Source organism: Tinamus guttatus, unplaced genomic scaffold (genome assembly GCF_059628265.1).
Source record: "Tinamus guttatus ecotype Peru unplaced genomic scaffold, ASM5962826v1 Tinamus_guttatus_pri_ptg000133l, whole genome shotgun sequence".
Classification (NCBI taxonomy): domain Eukaryota; kingdom Metazoa; phylum Chordata; class Aves; order Tinamiformes; family Tinamidae; genus Tinamus; species Tinamus guttatus.
The window spans coordinates 2,164,159-2,185,905 of record NW_028288667.1 but is presented as its reverse complement, the minus strand read 5'-3'; the positions used below and the strand labels follow the sequence as shown (position 1 = coordinate 2,185,905).

The window sequence follows — 21,747 nt, the reverse complement described above, 5'->3', positions numbered from 1 at the left end:
CACACACAAGTACACTTTCTGGATTTCAGAACATGGACATTATTCTGAAATGGGAATGGAAACAGTGATCCCTGCTTACTAGTAAAAATAAATTATGATGGCAAAGTTAAAAAAAAAAAAAAAAAAAAAAAAAGGATGATTCTTCTACAATGACAGTTATGAATTGCAGTTAAGTCACATTAATCTACATAACCATTATTGACAGCTCTGTGTCTATTTTACTGCACCAAGCCAATAAACATTTAAATGCACTTCACATCAAGAGATTATGTAAACTTTTATTTTAATTCCTTTTTTTTTTTTCCTTCAGAAAAGTAGGGACATTTCAGAGGTCAGCCTGGCCATAATGAGCAAGCAGCAGCCTCCCCAGTTCCCTGCCTCGCTGGTAACACTGACCCTACACAGTCCTGGGTCCCTTCTCTAGTGAGTGTCCCTTTTAAGCGGCTTCCGCTAAGGCCTACAGTATAAAGATAAACATGACAAAGCGCCATCTCCGTTTGGATAACTGATGGACTCTGACAAGATAAAATAAACTTATGTGTATTTTGTTATACTTACAAGCAGCTCCAATCCTGAGTATTTATGGTATATCTAAACATACAAAAATGTATGTACATTTTTCTCCACTTTCTTGTAAACAGTTGTCAGCATACTGTTTTTAATCCCTTTATCTTTGAAACATGCAAATCATACATACAGTATAAATACACAAGAAAACAATGACACTCATTCAAAAGCTAAGCAACAAAAAGTTGTGGCTGCAGTATTCAAAAATATAAATAATCAATGCTCGAGGCATCCTATACACCTAAAAGCAGACGTTCATTCTACTGTTCTTAGCTGCAGTTGTAGAAATACTGAGATTTTTTGCACCTTCCATGCTATTACAGTATTTATAACACTATTGTATGTGGAGATAAGGACGTGTTTACTATACCTCTTCTTTTCAGAGTGAAGGATAAAGCAGCACTTACATATACTGAAACCACGGCAGCAACAGCTGGTGTTGCTACTGCTAGATTAGGAAGTTTTCCATTCTAACAACTCTTAAATTAAAAAAGTAAAGAAAAACCACCTAAGAATCGACTACATGTTCATTCCTTGGGCACTTAACAGCGAATCCAGCATGTCGAATGTATCTTTGTAGTCCATATGCTGGCTGTTTGTACGGTACTGCTGATGGGCATCAGGACCGTTCTCCACTGGTTTCTTGTCCAGTTTCACGAGGGTGCTGAGATGTCCGTAGCCCACCTGGTATGTGACAGGGGGAGGAGGGGGTAAGGGAAGGTTAAAAACAGAGCTGTGAGAGGATACATACTGCTTAACAGAGGAAGAACTAGATGAACTACCTGAACTTTTGGAACTTTTGCTCATTTTGGAGTGGTGGTTGTGAGAAGCATCATTGCTGTGCAGCCTCTTCCTCGAAGAGCCGGAACTCGAGGAATTGCCATCACTACCGAGGCCAAGAGGGCTCCTCAGGGCAGTGGGTGTCACTCCGTCCGAGCTGTGCCTGCTGCCACCACTGCTGCTGCCCCCGCTGTGCGCGTGGGAGTGCTTGTGGCCGAGGCCGTGGTGCCGGTTCAGCGAGTGCTCCTTGTGCTTCTCCTTGGGTTCTTTGCTGACATGCGGGCTCGAGTGCTTGCTTTTGCCACTACCCTCATCTGATGAGCTATGCCTTTCCGAGGAAGAAACTTTGATTTTCATTTTCAGCTCCTCCTTACTGGCACCCTTTTCGTTGGGTGGGATTGGGATCCGGAGCTTGAGCGAGCCACTCTTTTCTTTCTTATCAGACAAGTGTTTCTCAGGCTTCTCTGCATTTGCAACAGGAAATTTCATTTTTATAGGGGAGGTTACAGAAGCGCTGCTGGCTGCCTGGGGCTGTGTATGTTTTTTATGTTGGTGTTCACCTGGGGTAGCTACGTAGTGTTCTCTTACATCCAGTTCAAGGGTTTCCAGCTTGCGTTTCTCTCTGTATTTATCCAAAGACATTTTTTGAGGAATTATTACAGGAGCAGCAATTTGTCCGTGGTGTTTGTTTCCTGACTTGTGAGGATATTCTTGTTTGACAGCAGAATGCTCAGCGAGTTTATCAGCTCTGTGATGCACTCCAGAATGCATCTGTACAGATGTGCCTGGCTGGAAGCTCATATTATACTGACTAGCAGGTAACGGCTCCTGTTTTTGAGAGTATATTTGTTCTGTCCTTGCTTGTTCTTGGTGCTGAGGCCACTCCTGGTGTGATGCCAAACTATATGAGGTACTTGGCATCCCTGTAGTTAGTATTGCCAAATTTTCAGGTGCGTGACTGTCTGGAACAGCAACGCTTCCTGAGGTCAGAGGTACTGGCGCAGAAAAGGATGTTGATGGTTTCTGGAAGCCTGTGTTTGCAGCTACACCAGTAACTGTATCCACCAAAATGGAATTCTGGACCAAAGATGAACCAAGAAGTGAATTTTCAGACACCTGTCCATCAGTTTTAGGTTTCCTGGCAGCCTGATTAGCCTGGAGCAAAAAGGAAAATGAAAAAAAAATACACATCTTAGAATACTTGTAAATTCTAATTCAGCTCAAAGGTGGAATGAAAGCTGATTTTAGGTTTTACTTTCTCCCCCCACTCAGCCATCGTAACAATGAACAACTACGAGGTAGCTTAGGTATTTCCTTTGGTTCATAATTCTGCTAGAAATTCACTACTTTTGCTAGGCTGTGTTGTAGGACGATTTCTTACCCGCCAATTTCTAATTCTCTTCAACCTGCTAGGTGTTTTCTCCAGTATTTGCAGAAATTCATGAGTTAGCTCTGTGTGGGGGGGAAAAAAATAAATCATTTTTATACCTCTGATTCTGTAAAAAGCAGGTTAAACTAAGCTTTTTTTGCTGTTTTAATTAACATTTTATTGCAGCATTTAGTACAGGTTGCACATAATCTGAAGTTGTTAATCTGAAACATTTAATCAGAAACTGATAAGTGCTTGATAAAAATAAAAACAAAACAAAAAACACACACTACAAGCACCCTGAAGAGCTGGTTAGAATTTAAGAAAGTTTCTATTTAAGCCAGGTATTTCTAGAGGGATCTATACAAACAACAGCTCCTAAAACAGTCCATGTCCCATTCAGCATGGGTATTTCTGTATGAAGCCCACTTTAACATCTAAACCTAAGCCACATTTCAGTCCTTCTGCCTCAATTTCAGGAACAACTGGAAACAATTCTGAACAGAGCAGGAACCATCACATCCTTTGAGGCATTTTGTTCTAAACGACAACATTTGTGATTTCTGTGTGTTTTAGGCAGCGCAGTTGGCTGCATTAGAAACTGGAGAAGATCCTTGCAATTAATATATCCACAAGGCAACCTAAGTCTCCTGTCAGCTGCAAATAAAAATACTTCCCACCAAATTTTAATTTTTCCCTATAACTAAGAAGCTGAGCCAGGATTAGGATGCAAGAGCAGAGCTGCAGTGGGAAGTCTGGAAGAACAAGCGTCTCCCAGGTTCCCGAGTGAGCTGCAAACTGAGCTGTTCCTGAACGCCTGGGCCTGCACCCCCAGCAATTCCATGAACATTTGCTGGAGAATGAGGCAGTGCTCCCTGTGGGCTCCCAGCATCCAGGAAACTTAAACGGTGCGTACCCACCAACCACGCCAGGCCAACAGCCACGGTGGGATGGCAACCTACACACACAACCTTAATAACAGCACAAAGACTCAGGTATTTGATCGTGCAGTTTCAAGCTCCCTCCGATTCTGCTGTCCCTGTCCAAGGAATAAAAGCTCCACAGGAGAAGCAGGCCACAGGGAACTATGCTGGGACACATCCAGCCCAAAGGCTTGCACGGCTACTCTAAAATATTGTTTTTAAAATTCCAGAATTACAAGCCAAGTCCAGAATATAGATCTGGAAGGCCCCAAAATTCTCACTTGCAGCCGTAGAGATAGGCCTTAACTGTACGCCCCCAATTCCTGCCTCGTGGACCTTGCAGTGCACGTACAGTAGAAGAGGACAGCACACGCCTAGTGCAGGAGACAGCGAGCAGAGCAGGCAGCCTCCACGTTAACAATGTTCCTCACCGTCCAGCAACTCTAGAGTGACCGAAGGATCCACGTATTCCCACCAGTGCTTCCCGTCAGTCGATACTGGAATCTCCCAGTTGGACCACTTGCAGGCCAAGTGAATGCACACACACGCTATGACCGTGGGCTTGTACTGAAGACAGAACGTAGTAAGGTGAAGACTGAGGCACAAGTTTCGTAACGAGGAACCAACGGAAACCAAACATGTAAAACAAAAAAAACACCAAAGAAATCCACCATTAACCTACAGAAGAAGATCGTTTGTCAAGCAACAGCAGTTAAACATTAGCTCACAGAACATTTTTTCTAATTAAATTTATAAGATATCTTACTGCCTCCCGCAAACAAAGGGCAGGGCATTTATCTGATAGAAAGTTTAATTTGCTTTTGCTATGGCAAGTATGATGAACAGTAGAGATATTTACCAGTTATTCTACTATGCTTAAGTACTAACAAGGAAGAGGTACAATATGGTAAATAAAACTCCAGCTCCAAAACAAACGCACAGCTCATGATGCAGTCTTGGAATTAGACTATTTGATGTAGGTACCCCAAAACTGCCCACAGGCCAAGTGAGTAACTCGTGTGCTTGGCTCTCTCTCAGCCCAGACTGCTGATACTTGTGAGCTCAGCCCCAGTTAGCAGCTGGCAGCAGCACAAGTTTCATTGCTCTAGCACTGCTTTTCTTAAGAACTGTTTCAAGCATAGAGCCCATCCAGAGACCACCGCAGATGTTAAGAATTCTAATCAAACATTAGATATTGCTTAAAAATCTCGTTACATGTAACGTAATTTTATCAAATAAAGTTCAAGATTATTCTGCAAGAAACAAATTTAAGTGATCAAGAAATCAAGACTAAAATCTACTCTCAAATTCCATCTTTCTGCAAGAAATTATCTGCGTAAAATTAATACTCCTCCTTAGAATGCTGTAACTTTAAATTCACACAAGTACTTAAACTGCACATTAAGATTAAGGAGCTGTTTCTGAAAAGAACACCACAGAACTACTTCTAGTCTATCTGAAAAGAAAAATCAGCCAAAAGATCTTAGGCCCACTACAATTTTATAAATTAAAACTGAATCAATATATTTAAAATTAAGAGAAAACTGCCATTAACTACAAGTGTAAACTAAAAATAGTTTTGTACTTACCAAGATGCTCGAATTTCTAGGTTAAGTTTAGCTCTTTGTAATCTTTAGCTGCTATTCAGGCTACCAATTTTAGACTTATGCACTCACAATCGAGAAAATGTCATCAGAAAGCACCACTACACTTCTCATTGTGCATTTAACCCCTTTGTGCCACGAGGCCCTTGTACAATACACCGCACTGCGAGCAGGAAGGTACCACCACGGGAGATGGCCCAGTCTCCTGTCGCAACAAGGGCAGGACACGTGGAGGGGGCCCTGCAGTACAGGAAGCTATAGTGTGCTACAACAGTGCAACAAAGAGGTTCAGGATAACAACCTGTTGGTAGCCATGAAATAGGATGTCTGTGCCAAATCCTTGCTTGCTGTAAGAAAAGAAAAACAGAGAGATTAACTATCTACTGACTTGTTAGGCTCATTCCAAAGCTCAAGCACTTTTACCTTCCAAAGCACCATTTGGTATCTCTACAGACCTGACTGTAATTTAACTAACTAGCCTTTAAAATAATCTTTGCCAAGGCACAGCAGAGCCCTCTGCCTCCAGCGACTGGAGGTGAATCCCCGCTCAGCCCTCCCCGGACGACATCTCCCTCTTGGCCACCTACCCCTCCAGGCCTCATCCCGAGGAGCCCCCTCTTCTACGGACACCCGTCCCCCCATTTACAGATGATGTCCTGGCATAACCTGGCCCCTGGACATCAGGAAGGCAGTGGATACAACTCAATTTATACTAGAGCATGGACTCTGCTCTTGGAGAGGAGCCTGTCAGAACGGGTGGAGGACAGAAGAGGTTAGCCACGCATCTGCCCAAAGCTTCCAGCGAGCATGAAAATTAGACAACCCAGAATAGAGTTGCTCCTGCTCATCAACAGCAAAATACTCAAAACACTTGGTTCCATATTTTTGCCAAACCTATGTCAGAGCTTCTGATGTGGAAAAGAAATAAACATAATATTAATTATGGTCAGGAGAAAGAAAACAAGACTGTGGTGTAGCAGAAGCTAATGACTTGGACTGTGAGAGTCCTCAGTGCTGCCCTAACCAGCAAAGCCCTGTGCTCCTCAGCAAGCAAAAGGGCTCATGGTGCCAGGCACGAACAGCAGGGCCGTAACTGAAAACTGCAGGAAGCCTCGTGGGGTTCTTGCTCTGACACTGTCACTTGACATCAGCACTACCCGCACAGAGCGCGCTGCTGAACGTTACGGCAGAGGGAACATTGGCACAAACTTCTACCTTAAAAACGAGCTTTCCACAAGATTTGAGGAAGACTTAAAGTTAAACTTTACAAGCCCTTGCAAAGTTTTAGTGATTTAATTCCACTTCTTATGACAGGCAAAGAGTATAAACCAGGTTTGTCTTCCTGCTAAACAGCTGGGCAATGCCAAAATCTGAAAAGGATAATGAAGCAGCAAGGTAACAGGATCCATTCCCACGCACACATTCTGCTAGTCCCTCATAACCTAAAGGTGAATTGTCAACGTGATTGTTATGTTTGCTTTGCAAGCAAAGTGTTAATTGTATGCCAGATAACCAGATAATTTAACTTTTTTCCCTTCCTTTCCATCAAAAAAGGTAAGGCAGTATTACTTAAAAAGTGAAATTAGACTATAACAAAACAAGAGGAAAAAACAGTTAAACAGGACAGAAATGGATGTCTTGCTCTTCAGTTTTCATCAAAATAATATGAGGCTCTTCAATGTTTTCTACATTCTACAAAGTTATGACACATTTGAATTAAAGAACCAAGAAATCTTCCCACTCTGACTGAAGAATTACTTTGAAGAGGAAAGAAAAGAGTTACTATCAGCTTGAAAGCAAAGTAAATCAACACACACACCAGGAAGAAAAGAATCACATCAAGCCTCCTCATATTTCAGTCTCAGTAAAAAGCTGTGACAAGCACTTTTACCTATACTTCAAAAAGTATCATACTGTTTCAAGGTATTTACAGCTAAATAATCAAAACCCTGCCAAAACCAGCAAGAAACTTCAGTTCCCAACTAAAGCTCATGTTAACAGGACAACTTGAAACAACCGTCCCAAACGTCCCTTACATTTAGGACAGCTTTGGTGGAAAAGAACCATTCCACTAAAAGCAATTTTTGCTTCTTCAAGATTTATTTTGCTGTGTTTTTTCCTTTAGAGAGAAGTGTGGAAAGTGCATCTACAAAAATAAATAACCCCTTGGAGTACAGAGGTTGAGGCAAACCAGCTGAGCTCAAACACTCGTCACAGGACAAATGACACTGATTTTAGCCACAGATAATCAGCTTTATATTTTATCATTCAGATGAGATTTAAAACACCCACCCTGACCCCCTGCTGCAGAAGCAGCCATAAGGCAAAGGCTAAAGTAGTAATCAAGATCGTGAAACAGGATTTCCCACATCCGTTGCACCTTCCAGAAGATTAGCGTCTCCATGAAATTCCTGTCAAGACACCGCCTTGCTGTTCAACTGATGCGATTCCAAGACAGTCTGAGTCTTTTTTTCAGCACTAGGTTATCTTAGATCTTGATATAATCACCAAAATACAACATTTGCCAAGGCACCCTTAGGGGAGATGGGGTTGGCTATGACTAGAGCCTCAAGAATGTCAACAACCAAGCCCTGGGAAGGGCAGAATGTGGAACGAGCCCTTCGGCACCAGAAGACCAAAATCCTGCTGAAATCCTCCTATGCAACAGGCAGGAAGGCCGAGCTTCTGACTGCAGAGCTCTGCCAGTGGAGCGCTCTTGTACCTGGGAAGGGCTGGGTAAGGCCCTAGTGCAGGAAGTCAGGTCCGAGCAGTCTTGGCAGCCTGACTTTCTTCCGAGCGTTTACACGTTGGGAACAGGCCCGTGAAAGGCCGAGATGGAGCTCAGGAGGCGAAGCAAGCTGTGCCGCTCAGCGCGAGACTGAGATCTTCTGATCGGGTGCCCTCTGAAAGAGCAGATTCATTCAGATGCATCTCCTCTTCCACAGCCGGTGTCTTTCTCAGCCCGATTCAACCCACGGTAGCAGTTCACACAGACACTATGCTATGCTGTGTTTGCATAATTTGACAGTGCAGTTTCCACAGAAAATGGGGAACATGGACGTTCAGGATACCGCATAACCCGCCGAGTAGCCAGAGCAATCCTATAAATTCTTGCGATGCTGCCTGCAGTTCCAGAAGGAGGCTGTGCACCACCCCAGGAAAAGGAACGACTGAGGACTTCCTGAGATGGGGATGAGGATGCGCAGCCCTCTCCAAGTTCCACAGGAGCGGGCTAAGGACAGACTGATTTTGCACCAAAACTCAGGAGGGACAGTCTGGCACCAGGAACAGCTTTTTCCCCAACTCTCTTCAGCACTTTCGCATCCTTGGGATGGGCACCGAAGCTTGGTGAGAGACCTTTACAGATCCACTGCCTCCTTAGGGGACCTGTGGGATCCTAAGGAACGGTGATCCTGTCTCCTCAGTCTCCTGACACTGAGGAAGAACGGGGTGGAGAGGAGACTCAGCCCACACCATCGTCATGGTCTACTGAGCTGACCGAGCTGCAAAGATGGAACAATTTAATGAACCCGTGAAACTCTGCAAACCAGAAGGAATAATTAGATGCCTCGTATCTGCATTCCACAAGTCATTTTATATCTACCCAGTCACCCTTTATCTGCAAAAATTTGCACTAATACTTCTTTCAGAAAGAATTTTGATCTCAGTTGGAACAGAGAAGAATTCAATTTTTCCTTAGCTGTATGTTGAAGATTATATTTATTTGCATCAGTTCCCACTTATTAATTCAGCTTCAGCTTCCAGCAATTCATTCTGGTATGTCTCTGCTACACTAGACAGTCTCCTGACAAAAAGGACTTCACCACAACTTTGAACCCCAGCAACATTATCTGATTTTTTTAAAGTGGCTTCAGTTTTAACGCAGGCAACGGTGAGAGCATGAAGTGAGCACTACCCTGGATACAAGACAAGATAAAGTGACATAGGGAACCAGTCATCCTCTTAGCCACTTAATTCAGTCTGAGGGGCCAGGACTCACTCCCCGCATGGCAATTCCCAGTGCTCAAAGCTGCACCAGGAAACTCAAGCACAGCCACACTCCTCAGCTAGCTGTGCAGCCCCTATCTCTGATACTAGAACACTTGCCTGCATGAGCTTCCCTCCTCCCACCAAACGTCTGTGAAGGTTTTAATCCCAGTCACCCTTAGTAAAGGGCGAGCCGAATGCCTTCTGGGATGCTGCTTGCTGCCCGAGAGGACGTTATATCCCAGCAAAGCAGCCCTGTGTTTCCTCAGCTTCTCAGTCACCTGGCCTCTTTAGCACTAAGCACTTAACATCAATGACCGTTTCAGATTTATGTTAAAAAGCTTTGAATTTGTTACCTCAACCTATTCTTATTAAAACAACAGTAGGTAGTAAGCATTAGGAGACAAAGAATTAAAAAAAAAAAAATCACAGCACAGTAGCTTTGAAGACACATCACTACACTGCAATCCATCTAGTCTTTCACTGCAGACTAACTGCGTTCCACGATAGTTATTTCCCACTTGTGGGCATGACTACACACTTCATTCCCAATGATTTTAATCTATTTATTTTTAAATATAAGGTACTAGTCTTGTGTTCAGGCAGCCTTAGTAGGGGAAGTAGGCAGCCTTAGTAGTGCTTTTGCTAAGGGGTTTGCCTGCTCCCATCAGCAGGTTTACAGGTGTCAGATGTATTAAGGTTATGTTGCCTCTATTCTTGGAATACAGGGATTTTCAGCCCTTGCTAATTTCCATACTTCAGACTTGATAGAATTTTGGATTTAAGCATTTGTTAAACTTCACTGACATTAAACACTAGCTTTAAAATGCTGAATTAAAAAAAAAAGTATCAAATAGCTTCAATATATGAACTCTGTTACTACACGAAAGTAGGAAAAACAACACAAGAAAAAGCTGAACTATATTAGAGCAGTCACTACCCCTGACCAAAGGGACTAGTGTAGCCAGATGCCTTTTGTTTAAGCTCCTGTTGGATACACGTGCTGCTGTGGAAATCTTGACACACAGAGCATGCAGTTGCTCTCTCCCACCTCAGCCTGTGCTCACATTTATACTGGCCAACAACTAGGAGAGAAAATCCAAGGAAAAACCTATCACGGCTGGTGCAGACTACTGAGATACTCGGAGCACTGACTTGTGCATGCACTCACAGTCAAATCTGGACAGAAAGTAAAAAATAAGTCTTTTTATTACGGCAACAATAGCAATAAAGCTACTTTTTATGCATATGGCACCAGTTCTACTTCAAATCACATTCTAAAGATACAAACCCACACTGTAATGGGGATGCAGGCTGGACTGGCAGCCCTGTTTTTTTCTGGAAATCTGCAACTTCAAACTGCCTATTATATTTAGAGGCAAAATACAGATGAACGCATCACATTTTACATCAGTATGCTACATTAAAGTGAGAAAGGAGAGAGAGTCTTTTTCCAAAGCACAGCTTTAATTGTGTACTTAGTATCAAGTAGATATGGTTAGCATGGTTAGGTGGACAGTTAGCACCTAACCCTCCTGTATTTTATATAGGAAAAAAAATAATTTGAAGTACATTATTTTTGAATATCTAGCTCCAAGAACAGCAGCTATTGATCAGTTATTTCCAAACACTTTTTAGTTTTAGAATGTGAAAAACAACTTACGACCAACTCCTGCTTTGCCAACCCCAATTATAAAGAAGGATTTTTTTAAATGATTCAGAAGGAAATCAATTTAAGAACTAAAGAAGGTGAATCAAAATCCAAAAGATGCAAAGAACAAGGCAGATTTCTAACCAGTCATGCTAATGAACTGCATATAAGTTACAGGGAAAGACTGTTTAACAAAAGATTTTTTATTGTTTTTTTTGCTACCACCTAATCCAAGTAAGAGCTTGCAGGTCTAGACATCCTGAAGTATTTGCGTATGATATGACAGCAGACCAGCTCTTTACATCCTGCAGTTCATTACATAAAAAGGTTTGCTAGGGTGGAAAGCTGGATTAGCCATCAGCCAACACACAGGCTAAGCTGCCCTACTTGGTGATACAGCTACAGCATGAAAATAGTCAACCTGGAAGGGCATGGAGAAGCTGGCTGTTTAGTTCTCTACCTGCTCCTGTGCTTTTTGAGAAAACATGGAATATACATTAGTCAAGCAAAGCTAATAGGTAAGAAAAAGAAAAACCAAAAAAAAAAAAAAACACAAAAAAACAAAAAAGGTTACAAAGGACAAAAATTGGACTCTTCAGATGCTAAAGTTTAAGATCAAGTTTTAAGCAAATAGGTTTAAAAACACTCTCTGGATATACATAGTTAGTGAACAAAGTTCATCTATGCTATTTACTCACAGAAGAAGAATCATATTAGACAAATCATACCACCTTTAAATTTTACTGGAAGGGTAAAAAAGCCCTTAAAGAAGGGCTTGAAAGTCACTGACCTCTCACTAATTGCGTACATTTCACAACATCTGTGTGCGGATGTTCAATGGTAATCTCAAAACCTGAAGAGTTAAAAACATGTTTTAAAACTATAATGAAATTCCATAAAAAAAATCTTTTCTTCCCACAGACCTAACACGTGCAAAGTTTTTGTACTGAGGATCAGGTAATAGTATTTAACTGCCTTTTAATCTGCACCTTTTTCTGGATGATAAAAGATATATGATAAAAGATAAAAGATCATTTCAAGATCTGTTTAGTAAGATACCCCAATGTATTCTCAAGTTCCGTGTAACTATGAAGAAAAATAACTGTGTTCTTAAAAATGAACAAATGTAAACAGTTAAACACTTTAATTAAACAGTTAAACACTTTAATTCAGCACAAACTTCACTATATGTGCACTGAAACATGTGCGTATTTGCTTTACCCGGTCATTTCTGGGACTCGAACACACTGCATTTATGTAATAAGAAGCTAAGGCAATTCACATGTCAGTCACCTTGGCTACTTCGTTTACAAAGCTATTGAGAATTAGGTCACTTTTTTCTCCCCTCCCAAACAATTTATTCCAAATAGTATTTAAGAGTACCTGCCTAAGTCAGTGTTCTCAGGCTCACGAGTTATAATTGTCTCTCTTCATGTTACTTTGAAGCCAGACAAGTTTCTTATTGGAACACTGTATTTCAAATTTTGGAATTACCTGACCAAATTAAATGGTTACATTGAAGTTTGTGACATTCAGAGGCAGTAACCCTCCTCAGTTACACGCTATTCTTATATTAAAAGGCAGAACAGAGGAAGAACTTTGGTGTAAGACTTTTACCAACTGCTTCAGAATACACATACAGCTCTGCTAGTTTAACATGCTAAAGAAATATTAATGTAGTTACATGTCTGAAGCAGTTAGCCAGAAGATTAGAGTATGAAAGCAATGGAATCCAAAACTTTGAATATAATTGAAAAGCAACAAGAAAGGAAAAGATACTGACTAGGCTTAAAAAAAAATCCTCATAACATTGGCATTTTTTCTTAAGTCAAGCCCATAGCAATTCCATCAAAAAAATTATCTGAATGTCTTTGGTATTTTGGAGTAAAATCGATTTGGAAGGGCACATATCTCTACCTCAAACTATGTCAGAAAGCTCCATTGCACAATTTTTTCCCTCCTTTCTCCAGTGAGCACAACAGCAACTGTCAATATGAAACTAAACTCATAGTTCAGAAGTTGTACACAAAAAATAGTAAAACTTGACAGTACCAACAGCGTATCAAAACAGTCAGTTACTGAACTCCCATTATTGATCTACGGGAAGTTGACTAAACAAAAAGATATTAAAAAAAACATACCTAATGTTTGAAGCATTATTGTTTCAAGTATAACCAGCTCTTGAGCTTGCTGAAGATATGCCTGAAACAAATTAACAAGCAAGTCAAGACTTCAATATCCATTGTCTGAAAATTTCAATCATGCATTTCTTGCCCGAGTATTGGTAATATCAGCACAAATTAAGGCCACTCTCCATGCCAGTTGGCACTGACATCTCAAGAATGCTTTATTGTAGTTACGTATATGCTTTAAACAGAGAAAGTGTTACTGCAAATTCAGTTATACCAGCCCAAACATCTTTGAAAATCAGATTTATTTAATTTGGATCTGATATAATCTATTGCAGCAAAGTACTGCCATGAGAAGGTGGGAAATACTGTAAGCATTAGGAAGCTTTGCCAGTGCAAATCAGCTCACTTATCTCTGTGCGGATTACCTGTTTCCCAAATAATTTGTATTGCAGCTGCAAATATCCAGTTGACCTTTGTAAAGCTAGTTTAAGCCTGTGGGCTCAAACTCATATAGGTATAGACAGACATATGCATGCACAAAAACACAAATGCACGCTGGCATTAACGTATGCTGAGTATCTTTACATGGCATTGGTAGACCTGGAAGCACAGCAGAGGCACTCGAGCAGTTCTGCATGCCAGCTCAGGTCCAGCAGGTTATAACCAGCTCAACCTGACCTTCAAGCAGAACATGTCTGGTGCATCTCCACCATGCTTGCCAAAGCCTGCCAGTTCAGGACATCTTGGCAAAGGAAATGGGAAAAGGCAGTGTGAACTATAAAGCAAGAGGCAGTACAAATCTGGCAAAAGCAAAAGCACATATAGCAGATACACAGAGCAGCTGACAACTGTAGGGCATCCTTAAAAACAGGATGTATATATGGCACACAGCAAGCTTCTGCTTGAGAAATAGCGTCCGAATTCCTCTCTATACTGAGCCTGGCACTTATGGAACCATGCATGAGATGTCTATAAACTTTACATGTCTTTAAAATAATGCAAGTTTAAACTGCAGCAATTTCCCTTTAGGTGCCATAACACAAATATTTAAGTCCTTTATTAGTTAAGAACTACAAAGGATTTGAATTAAGAACAAAACCTTGTTTCTAACTTGCAGATAGGAATAACCCAGTCAAGACAATGTAACGGTTCATTAGATGAACCGTCATCCTTAGCTTCAATTCCAATTATCGTTAAAAACATGACTTCCACCTACATCACTTTTAGTTTCCAGTTGTGGCTCTTGTGGGTGAAGACAGGCATTTACTACTTTAATAACATGCTCGAGCTTCCGGGGCTGTTCTTCCACTTTCGCTGCTAAGAACAGAGCCGTAGGAGATATTATCTGAAGAAGAGAAACAGGTATACAAACATATATATATATATATATACACACACACACACACACACACTTTATAATAGAAACTTTTTACAAGTAGGAATTTTTATGGATGATATAAATTGATAAGTAATAAAGGCTTAAGCAGCTTGGATTTTTTTTAAACAGGCCTGAAACCATGCAAGGCAATGTAAAAATGACTAGTCAAGTTTTACTTTAAAAATGTGCTTTGCTCAGCATGGGGAAAAAGAAACATAAACACTAAATTACACTCATGAGTAAAATAATTGAGGCAGGACTGATTTTACTGCAATGCAGAAATGAGAGATTTGGTCCAGGAGTTTTAGTTGCACTAGAACAGGACTTCTCAAGATAAAAGATACTTCATGTGAAAGTTCACCCAAGTTTAGCACAGCAGTGAGCCATTACACCACCTCTTCCACCAAAGTCAAAGCACCTGATGCCAGCAGGTTCTGCTAGTGTTTGATTCTCCTAAGCAACTTTTATAAGCAACATTTGCGTAAAAGTTTAAAAAAGCAGCTCACCATTAGAAAATATAAGCACATTAGTGTAACATCATGGCAGAGACACTGAGTGAACAGAAAAGCTCACAGGAATTTTACTACACACCCAGAAGTTCACAAAACACCAGCTGTATCAAATGATAGTAAAGACTACAAATTAAGCTGAAAGGAGAATTTATAACACTGTAGCTGCCATAAACTAGCAGCAAAGCACATACCTGCAGTTCAATATAACCCAAGGGTTAACTATGAAGTAATGCTTTGATGCTCAGGTGTCAGCTAAAACGACTGATAAGTCTAAATACTACACTGTTAACCACACAAACAACAGCCCTCTTATGCAAAAGCTGCACATTTCAAACATTAATTAGAATAACAGCAGAAATCTTGATGTAGACATTAAACAGATTAAATTGGTTAAAAGTAAGCCAGCCAATAAAGAGTTTCTTCAGAGCCAGGAACAGCTGCTTGTTGAATGTTTAATTAAAGCATGTCACAAACAGGGCTGCTATCAGATTTCTCATTTAATGCCCAAATAGCCCTAGACTCAGTGAACTGAAGCAGCCATGCTTCCCCCAAAGGGCTTTTTCTTGTCAGTAAATAATAATACCTTTGTTATGCCAAAATTAGGCCTTTCTATAAAGATTTCCCAAAATATGAGAAACCGCAATGGACCGATGAGTTGCAGATACTTAAATGACTGTCAGTCTCATTTCAGGATGCAAAAAGCATTCCCTCAATACTTTTGAAAGCAACTTGCATCACCCTGAAATGTGCACTTAGATCTTGAGGAAAACATTTAAGTTGGCAGATGGGCAAGGAAAACCGACACCCTGGAAAGGCGATAAACGTTGATACATGGAATGTGCCCGTAGGAAACCTAACAGTCTCCATAAAAGTCAAATCACGGGGAGCAAATTCTTCTGCAGCTGAGACAAAAGAATTGCTTTCCCTTTGTACATTTAGCAAAACCATGCAACTTGAGACGTACACGTGAACAAAATTAAAGAAAGAGAGATACAGGTCAGGTGCTGTAAGTCCATATTAATGCTGTCACTGACAGTTCCAACAACTTTTAAGTTCCTAGCAAAATTAAAGACACAGACTAGACAAAGTTGTAAGCTTCTTTTATATGAACATCTTCACCCAATATAAAAAAACAAAAAATGTAAAGAAGTTATCTACAGTGCACCTAAAATATTCAAGACGACTGTGAAACATCTTCCGAAGAACACGTGCGACTTATGATTCCATTTTCCTATTAGCTGAGAATCTCAGAAAACAAGTCAAACTAAAATAAAGAAGAAAATCAAAACATATCAATGTTATTATGATGATCCAAGGGCATCTTACAACAAGTTTTACAGGTAGAAGCAGCACAAGTCCTGTTTCTCATCTGTAAAAACAGTATGACACACTAAAGACACTTTGAATAATTTTAGAAACCATCACCTTTTGCTGAGAACACCCTTCTCCCTCTTAATGCTAATTTTAGTTTGTAATTACACTTGATGTAAGGTAGCTTACTGTTAAGTGATGATCATCTAGGATAGGATTTTTTTTTTTAAAGAGTGAACATAAAATGCTGCATGTATTTTATTATAAAAAACAGAACTCCAATGGCCAAAATAGCCTCTCTGAAGTTTGGTGCATCTAACAACAGCTTTGAGAACTTGCACAATGAGGATGGTCACCTCTCTAAAGTGCAATTTGGATAGGGTGCAAGCGACAGGAAGGGCTACAGACAAAGAGGGGAAAAAAAAAATCAGCCTCTTTTTAGGCACTTTCCTTAGTTCCTGCATGTCACACAACTAGCACCACCAAGTCCATTTTCAACTGGGTATCTGGTATTCCACATGATAATTCTAAGGATTAATAGCACACCTACAATTTGGATGCCTTTCCTCTTATTTTCAGTATTCCCAAGAACTTGTCGCTGCCCCTACACACTTCTGATCATATTTTACTAATGAATAAGCTTCTAAAAATTGTGGGTTTTTTTACATAATGTCAGACACATTAAATGCTATGGAAGCATTATTTCCAGAAGAATTTTTGAGATATTTTAAAGTATCACTGTCACAGGCTAGCATGCCCTATAAAAAGCCCACAACTCTCCTCCCTCATAAATATTAGCACTGACTAACTTTATACTTGGCAAGACACAGTTACTATAATACAGAAAAAAAAAAAAAAAGCACCACTGCTCAGTAGCAAAGTTCCCAAGTAGTGAGTTTCTAAAATACAATTTTCATGGCTAGACAAGATTATTTGTCTGGGCATCAATTATGTTACCTGGTTTAGACAAGCTGTCACTCTTGTACTGGAGCAAAGCAACTGTGCAAGGTCTGAGCCCATTTCAATTGCAAAGTAAAACAGGTAACACAATCTTCTTTGCAACTCAAAGTACATATCTTGTAGGTAACACACAGTCATTCAAAATGGACTTGCTAGCCCGCAATAATATAGTAAACATGGATATTTGGTCATTAGGGTCAAAAATTGATACATTCAAAATGCAGCTATGCTACATTAGATAATATGTGCCATGTGGCCCTGCAGACTCTAAGCTCTGCTGTGGATTACAGTCCATGTTCAAAGTTGATTCTTAAAGTCTGAAAGTCTTCAGATGCCATTTTTTCCCCCATGGATAAACATCAGTGTATGCACATACAGAGAAACACTGGAAACACTGCCACATATGATAGAAAATTTTAGCTAGGTCTTAGTTTCAGCACTGCCAATACCTTATTACTTATCTTCTTAAGGATTAATTTCGTCTTGTAGCAGATGAGTATTATTACATTTTTCCACTTGCCAAATACTCCAGGGATTTGATATTAGCGTTTATTACAGTCCTTGGCTTTTGCTTCCTCTACAGAAAATCTGCCAGATGGTTGGGGAATAAGAATTTAAGAAGTGACTCATTCACTTTGAGACCACCTCCTTCACCCTAAAAGAATGGGGAAAAGAGCAGGGCAGTGGCCTTTGCCCATTCATCAACACACACATAAAGCTACGTTCAGCCTTGCAGTCACTAAGAACCACAGCAAGAGACTCAGCAGGAATCAGTATCACTGAGCACCACCTTGCAGTGTACTTGTTTTAACCTTTGTATGAATAATATACGTTTGAAACTTAATCTAACAACACTTTTGTTTCCCCTGTGATAGCTGCAGTTTTCATGGCATTCAGCCACTGAATAACTTGTGACATTTAAGATTCGCAGGCATAACTTAAGGTTTAGTGTATTTAGTTTAACTAAATACTGCTCAGCGACCACTGTCAAGTGAGCAGCATTTTCTAGTGAAAACCAGAACAGCGCAGCCAAAGTTCTTGCTACTTAAAATCTATCTTTGATTACTAGATAGAATATAAACACTCATCTAGAGGACGATGCATCATGACACAAATCCTGGCTATGATAGCACTACACAGAGAAATCTCTCTCTTCTAAACTACTCTGCCCAGTATACAAATTCCACAAACCCTCTATAAACAGTCACAGAAAATTGGATGCTTTACCAGCTCCTCCTCCACAGATCACTGCTAGATTCTCAGAACTAAAAAAACTGTTTTAGGAAAGGAGATCTTGATTTAGGTGCATTTCAGGTCAATGCCTAAGCCTCTATCCCTGGATAAACAAAACCAACGTTTTTTTTTTTTCCATTCCAAGTTTTTCATGTTGATGTAGGCTCATCTCATTTAATCACCCAGCTTTTATTATACAGTTACCTACAACACTACAGTTTTGGTAAAAAAAAATAAGTTTAAATTTCCCTTGTATTTTTTACAAAAATAATTAAATGGGCTCCTGCAGTGTGTCTGCAAACTAACGCTTATCACACAAGAAATAGATGCTTGTTTGCTTAGCCAACAATGATGATAAACTTGACAGCAGGGAGGAGTTAGTAACTCCCCTGTAGCCCACTGTGATCACTACATGCCCTAATTTCAGGAATTGCAAAGTTCCACCCTTTGGTAGACCAGGATCTACTTCTAGTCTAGACCACAGTCATCTTTCACAGTAGCCTTGTTTTGCTTATTTTATCATAACAAGCCACCACCTAAAAAAATTCATCACCTAAAAACATACCACTACTGAAGTTAGTTGGTCTTTGTAAAGTTAGTAAGAAGAACAAAAAAAAGACAGTTTAAAAGTACGTATTTCCATGCAAGAACACCTGAAATATGTGACTAGCATTTTCCTTACCTTTGCATCCACCACATTGGAAATACAAAAATGGATTTAAAATCTTCAAGCTGGTACCTGCAATTCTACACTCCGTAAAAAGCCATCCAATTACAACTAGTGCTTTTACTGCAACAGCCACTATTCAGACTCAGCGCATTCATTTGCTTATCAAATTTAAGGATTTTTCTCATCTAACTCAACTTACTTCCAAGTTGCCTTAAAATTGTAGTTAAATGAATTTACATTGGCCTTTAAGAGCAAATATGTATCCATAAACAAACACAGCCATACTATAATTAAGCCATGGTAGGATGACCACTGATTTCATTAGAGTATTTGTTCCTATGTGCCGAATTTTAAAACTAGAGCATGTAACACTGCTAAAAAGCTAAATGCACCCTCCACTACCTAAAACATGCTTAGAGAGAACGTTTTATGCTTTTATTTCTAAGGCAGATGATAAAAAATCCAACTACTACCAATTAAAATAATCCCAAGGTGAAGTGAAAGTATCACTATTGCTTCTAAGGGGCTGATGAGAAGCTAAAATGCCCACAAACACATCAAGATCCACAATCCAGCAACAGGCTGGGTATCACTGCCACCACCACCAGCATCCACGGCCTCCCATCACCGCATACTTACGTTCCGATTGAACTTTGTGAAAGAATGGTGCATATAAAACCTGTGCATGTAAACAATCGCAGTGTTTATCGTGAGCTGGGAGCTGCAAGATTAAATTAAGGAAAAGCCATAAATAACAAAGAACTGAACGCATAGCGTTACTTTCAATGTACTGTTTTCTTCACCTGAACGAATTAACAGTGTGACCCTTCAGGAGAGCCTCAGTGATATTAACATATAAATATACATACATGCGTGTGTACATGTGTGTATATGGGGGACCTGCGGAGAGCCAGGGCCCTCACGGGGCGCCGAGGAGCTGCCGGCACAACCAGGGCCACGGGCCGGCGCCGGGCGCTTCTCCACATCCCAACCCGAACCGGGAGAGCCGGAGTTGCCGAAAAAGCCTCGCAGGAGGCTCCCCCGCTGCCCGGAGCGTCCCTAACCCCGCCGGGAGCCGCCAGCCCCGCGTCCCGCCCGCCCCGGCGCGGCCCTTCCCGCCCAGGCTCGCTCGGATACACGTTGAGGCGCTGGCCCATGTCTTGGATGAGGTTGGCCGCCTGCTGCCGGTACGAGAGCTCCTTGTCGGCCTCCACGCCGCAGCGGCGGGACGGCGTGTTCTCCAGCTGCTCGCGGCTGAAGAACCAGCGCGACGCGGCCGCCGCGGAGCCGCCGCGCGCCCCGGGGCCCGCGCCGCCGCCCGCCGCCGCCATGACACCCCTGCGGCCCCGCCCGCCGCCGCCGCGCCCGGGCCCGCCCCGCCACCGCCGCCCTCGCGAGAAGTGCGGGCGCCGCCGCGCCTACCCGCCCGCACCATAGAGGCGCCGGGAGCGGAGCTAGAGCGCCGCGCGCGGGCGGGCGGGCGCGCCGCGTGCTCTGCACCGCGGCCGCCGCTCCCTTGGCAACGCGCGGAGGCACGTGACGCGAGGGGGAAGGGAGGGAGGCCGCCACGCTAAGAGCCGTGGCTATAGCAACTGCGCCAAGAGCGGTGGCCATAGCAACTGCGCAACGCGCGGCCCGCGGGCGCCAAGGCAGTGGCGCCAGCTGCGCGGAACGCCTCGCGGCCGGTCTTCATGGGCTGCCCGCCCGTGCTCATTGGCTGGGGCGGGTGGCCGGGGACGCTGATTGGCTGCGACGCGGCGGGCCGGGGACGCGACCTAGATAAGGGGCGGCCGCGCGGGAGGCGGTGGCTCCGTCTCCTGGGTGCCTGAGATGGGCAGGCGGCTGCACTCGGGGAGAGGAGGCGCCTGGGAGCGGGAGGCGGCTTGTTGCTCTAAGCTTCTGTGTTTAAACACAAGCTGTTCATATATGTATTTATTATTATTTTTTCGGCTCTATTTACTGCCTCCTAACGGTTTGCAACGGCATGAGTTGTGCTGGGGATGAGGGAGGGAGCAGCCGCGGTGGGAGGAGGTAGCCTTGTGAATGGACGCGGGCAGGTTACCCTTCCGCTGGTGTTTTTACTAAGGAAAAGCTTCCAGAACTTGGTCCCCGAAGATGCCACGGCTGGCTTCTCATCGGCTTGAGAGATTTTGTTCAGAAAAAGAAACGATTAAATGTACTGGAATGATTGTAATACAATTGCCTCTTAAATGCCCTTAAACATCTGTGAAAATGAATATGCTTGAGGAAGATAGTATTAGAAAAATCATACGAGAACAAAAGTTGCTTTTATTCTACTTTGAAATTTAATCTGATGGAAAATTTGCCATACATGCAAGTCACTAAGTATTTCATCCTTCTGGAGGTCCTGAATAAAGCTCAGCAGAGGTCAATAAATTTTAGGACAATTAATATTGTTAAAACTGTTTCATCTAGTGCCTCTTTCCCTCTTACATAAGCACCTGATGTTCACAGGGCCGTAACCTGGGAGCTGCTGACTAGCGCCCAGGAAACTGTTATGGGAGCCTGGTTGGAGAAGCAGTGCAGTAAAGATCCAACAAGTGCCATGGGTGCCATGCCAAAGACATAATTAACGCTCCTTCCCCCTATTTTTATCTTTTTTTTTTTTTGAACACTGTAAGGAAGGGCAAACCTTTTTTGTCTCTAATT

At 41.9% G+C, this 21,747-nt stretch overlaps 1 protein-coding gene across 3 annotated transcripts; it reads right to left on the bottom strand.

Annotated features, from left to right (window-relative positions):
* Positions 1 to 461: 461 nt before the first annotated feature.
* Positions 462 to 20,408, bottom strand: CCNT2 (cyclin T2). Of its 3 annotated transcripts, XM_088521767.1 has the most exons (10): positions 20,215 to 20,355; positions 19,717 to 19,798; positions 14,230 to 14,358; positions 13,023 to 13,083; positions 11,672 to 11,734; positions 5,545 to 5,590; positions 4,071 to 4,234; positions 2,729 to 2,799; positions 1,350 to 2,502; positions 1,090 to 1,251 (listed from the first exon to the last, which is right to left on the bottom strand). In XM_088521767.1, the coding sequence occupies exons 1-10, from the start codon at positions 20,232 to 20,234 to the stop codon at positions 1,187 to 1,189; spliced, it is 1,854 nt and encodes a 617-aa protein (XP_088377893.1). In that variant the 5' UTR covers positions 20,235 to 20,355; the 3' UTR covers positions 1,090 to 1,186. The 3 variants fall into 3 exon arrangements, with proteins under 3 accessions (XP_088377891.1, XP_088377892.1, XP_088377893.1); XM_088521765.1 differs by having other exon boundaries at positions 462 to 2,502; positions 20,215 to 20,408; XM_088521766.1 differs by lacking the exon at positions 11,672 to 11,734 and having other exon boundaries at positions 462 to 2,502; positions 20,215 to 20,313.
* Positions 20,409 to 21,747: the final 1,339 nt, after the last annotated feature.

Excerpts from the sequence above, each read along its gene's own strand:
- CCNT2 (XM_088521765.1), bottom strand. The coding sequence starts at position 20,408 with ATGGCGGCGGCGGGCGGCGGCGCGGGCCCCGGGGCGCGCGGCGGCTCC. Across the intron at positions 14,359-19,716 it reads TCACAAAGTTCAATCGGAAC|ATAATATCTCCTACGGCTCT; the intron begins GTAAGTATGCGG and ends TCTCTTCTTCAG. Across the intron at positions 2,503-2,728 it reads AGAGAATTAGAAATTGGCGG|GCTAATCAGGCTGCCAGGAA; the intron begins GTAAGAAATCGT and ends TTTTTGCTCCAG.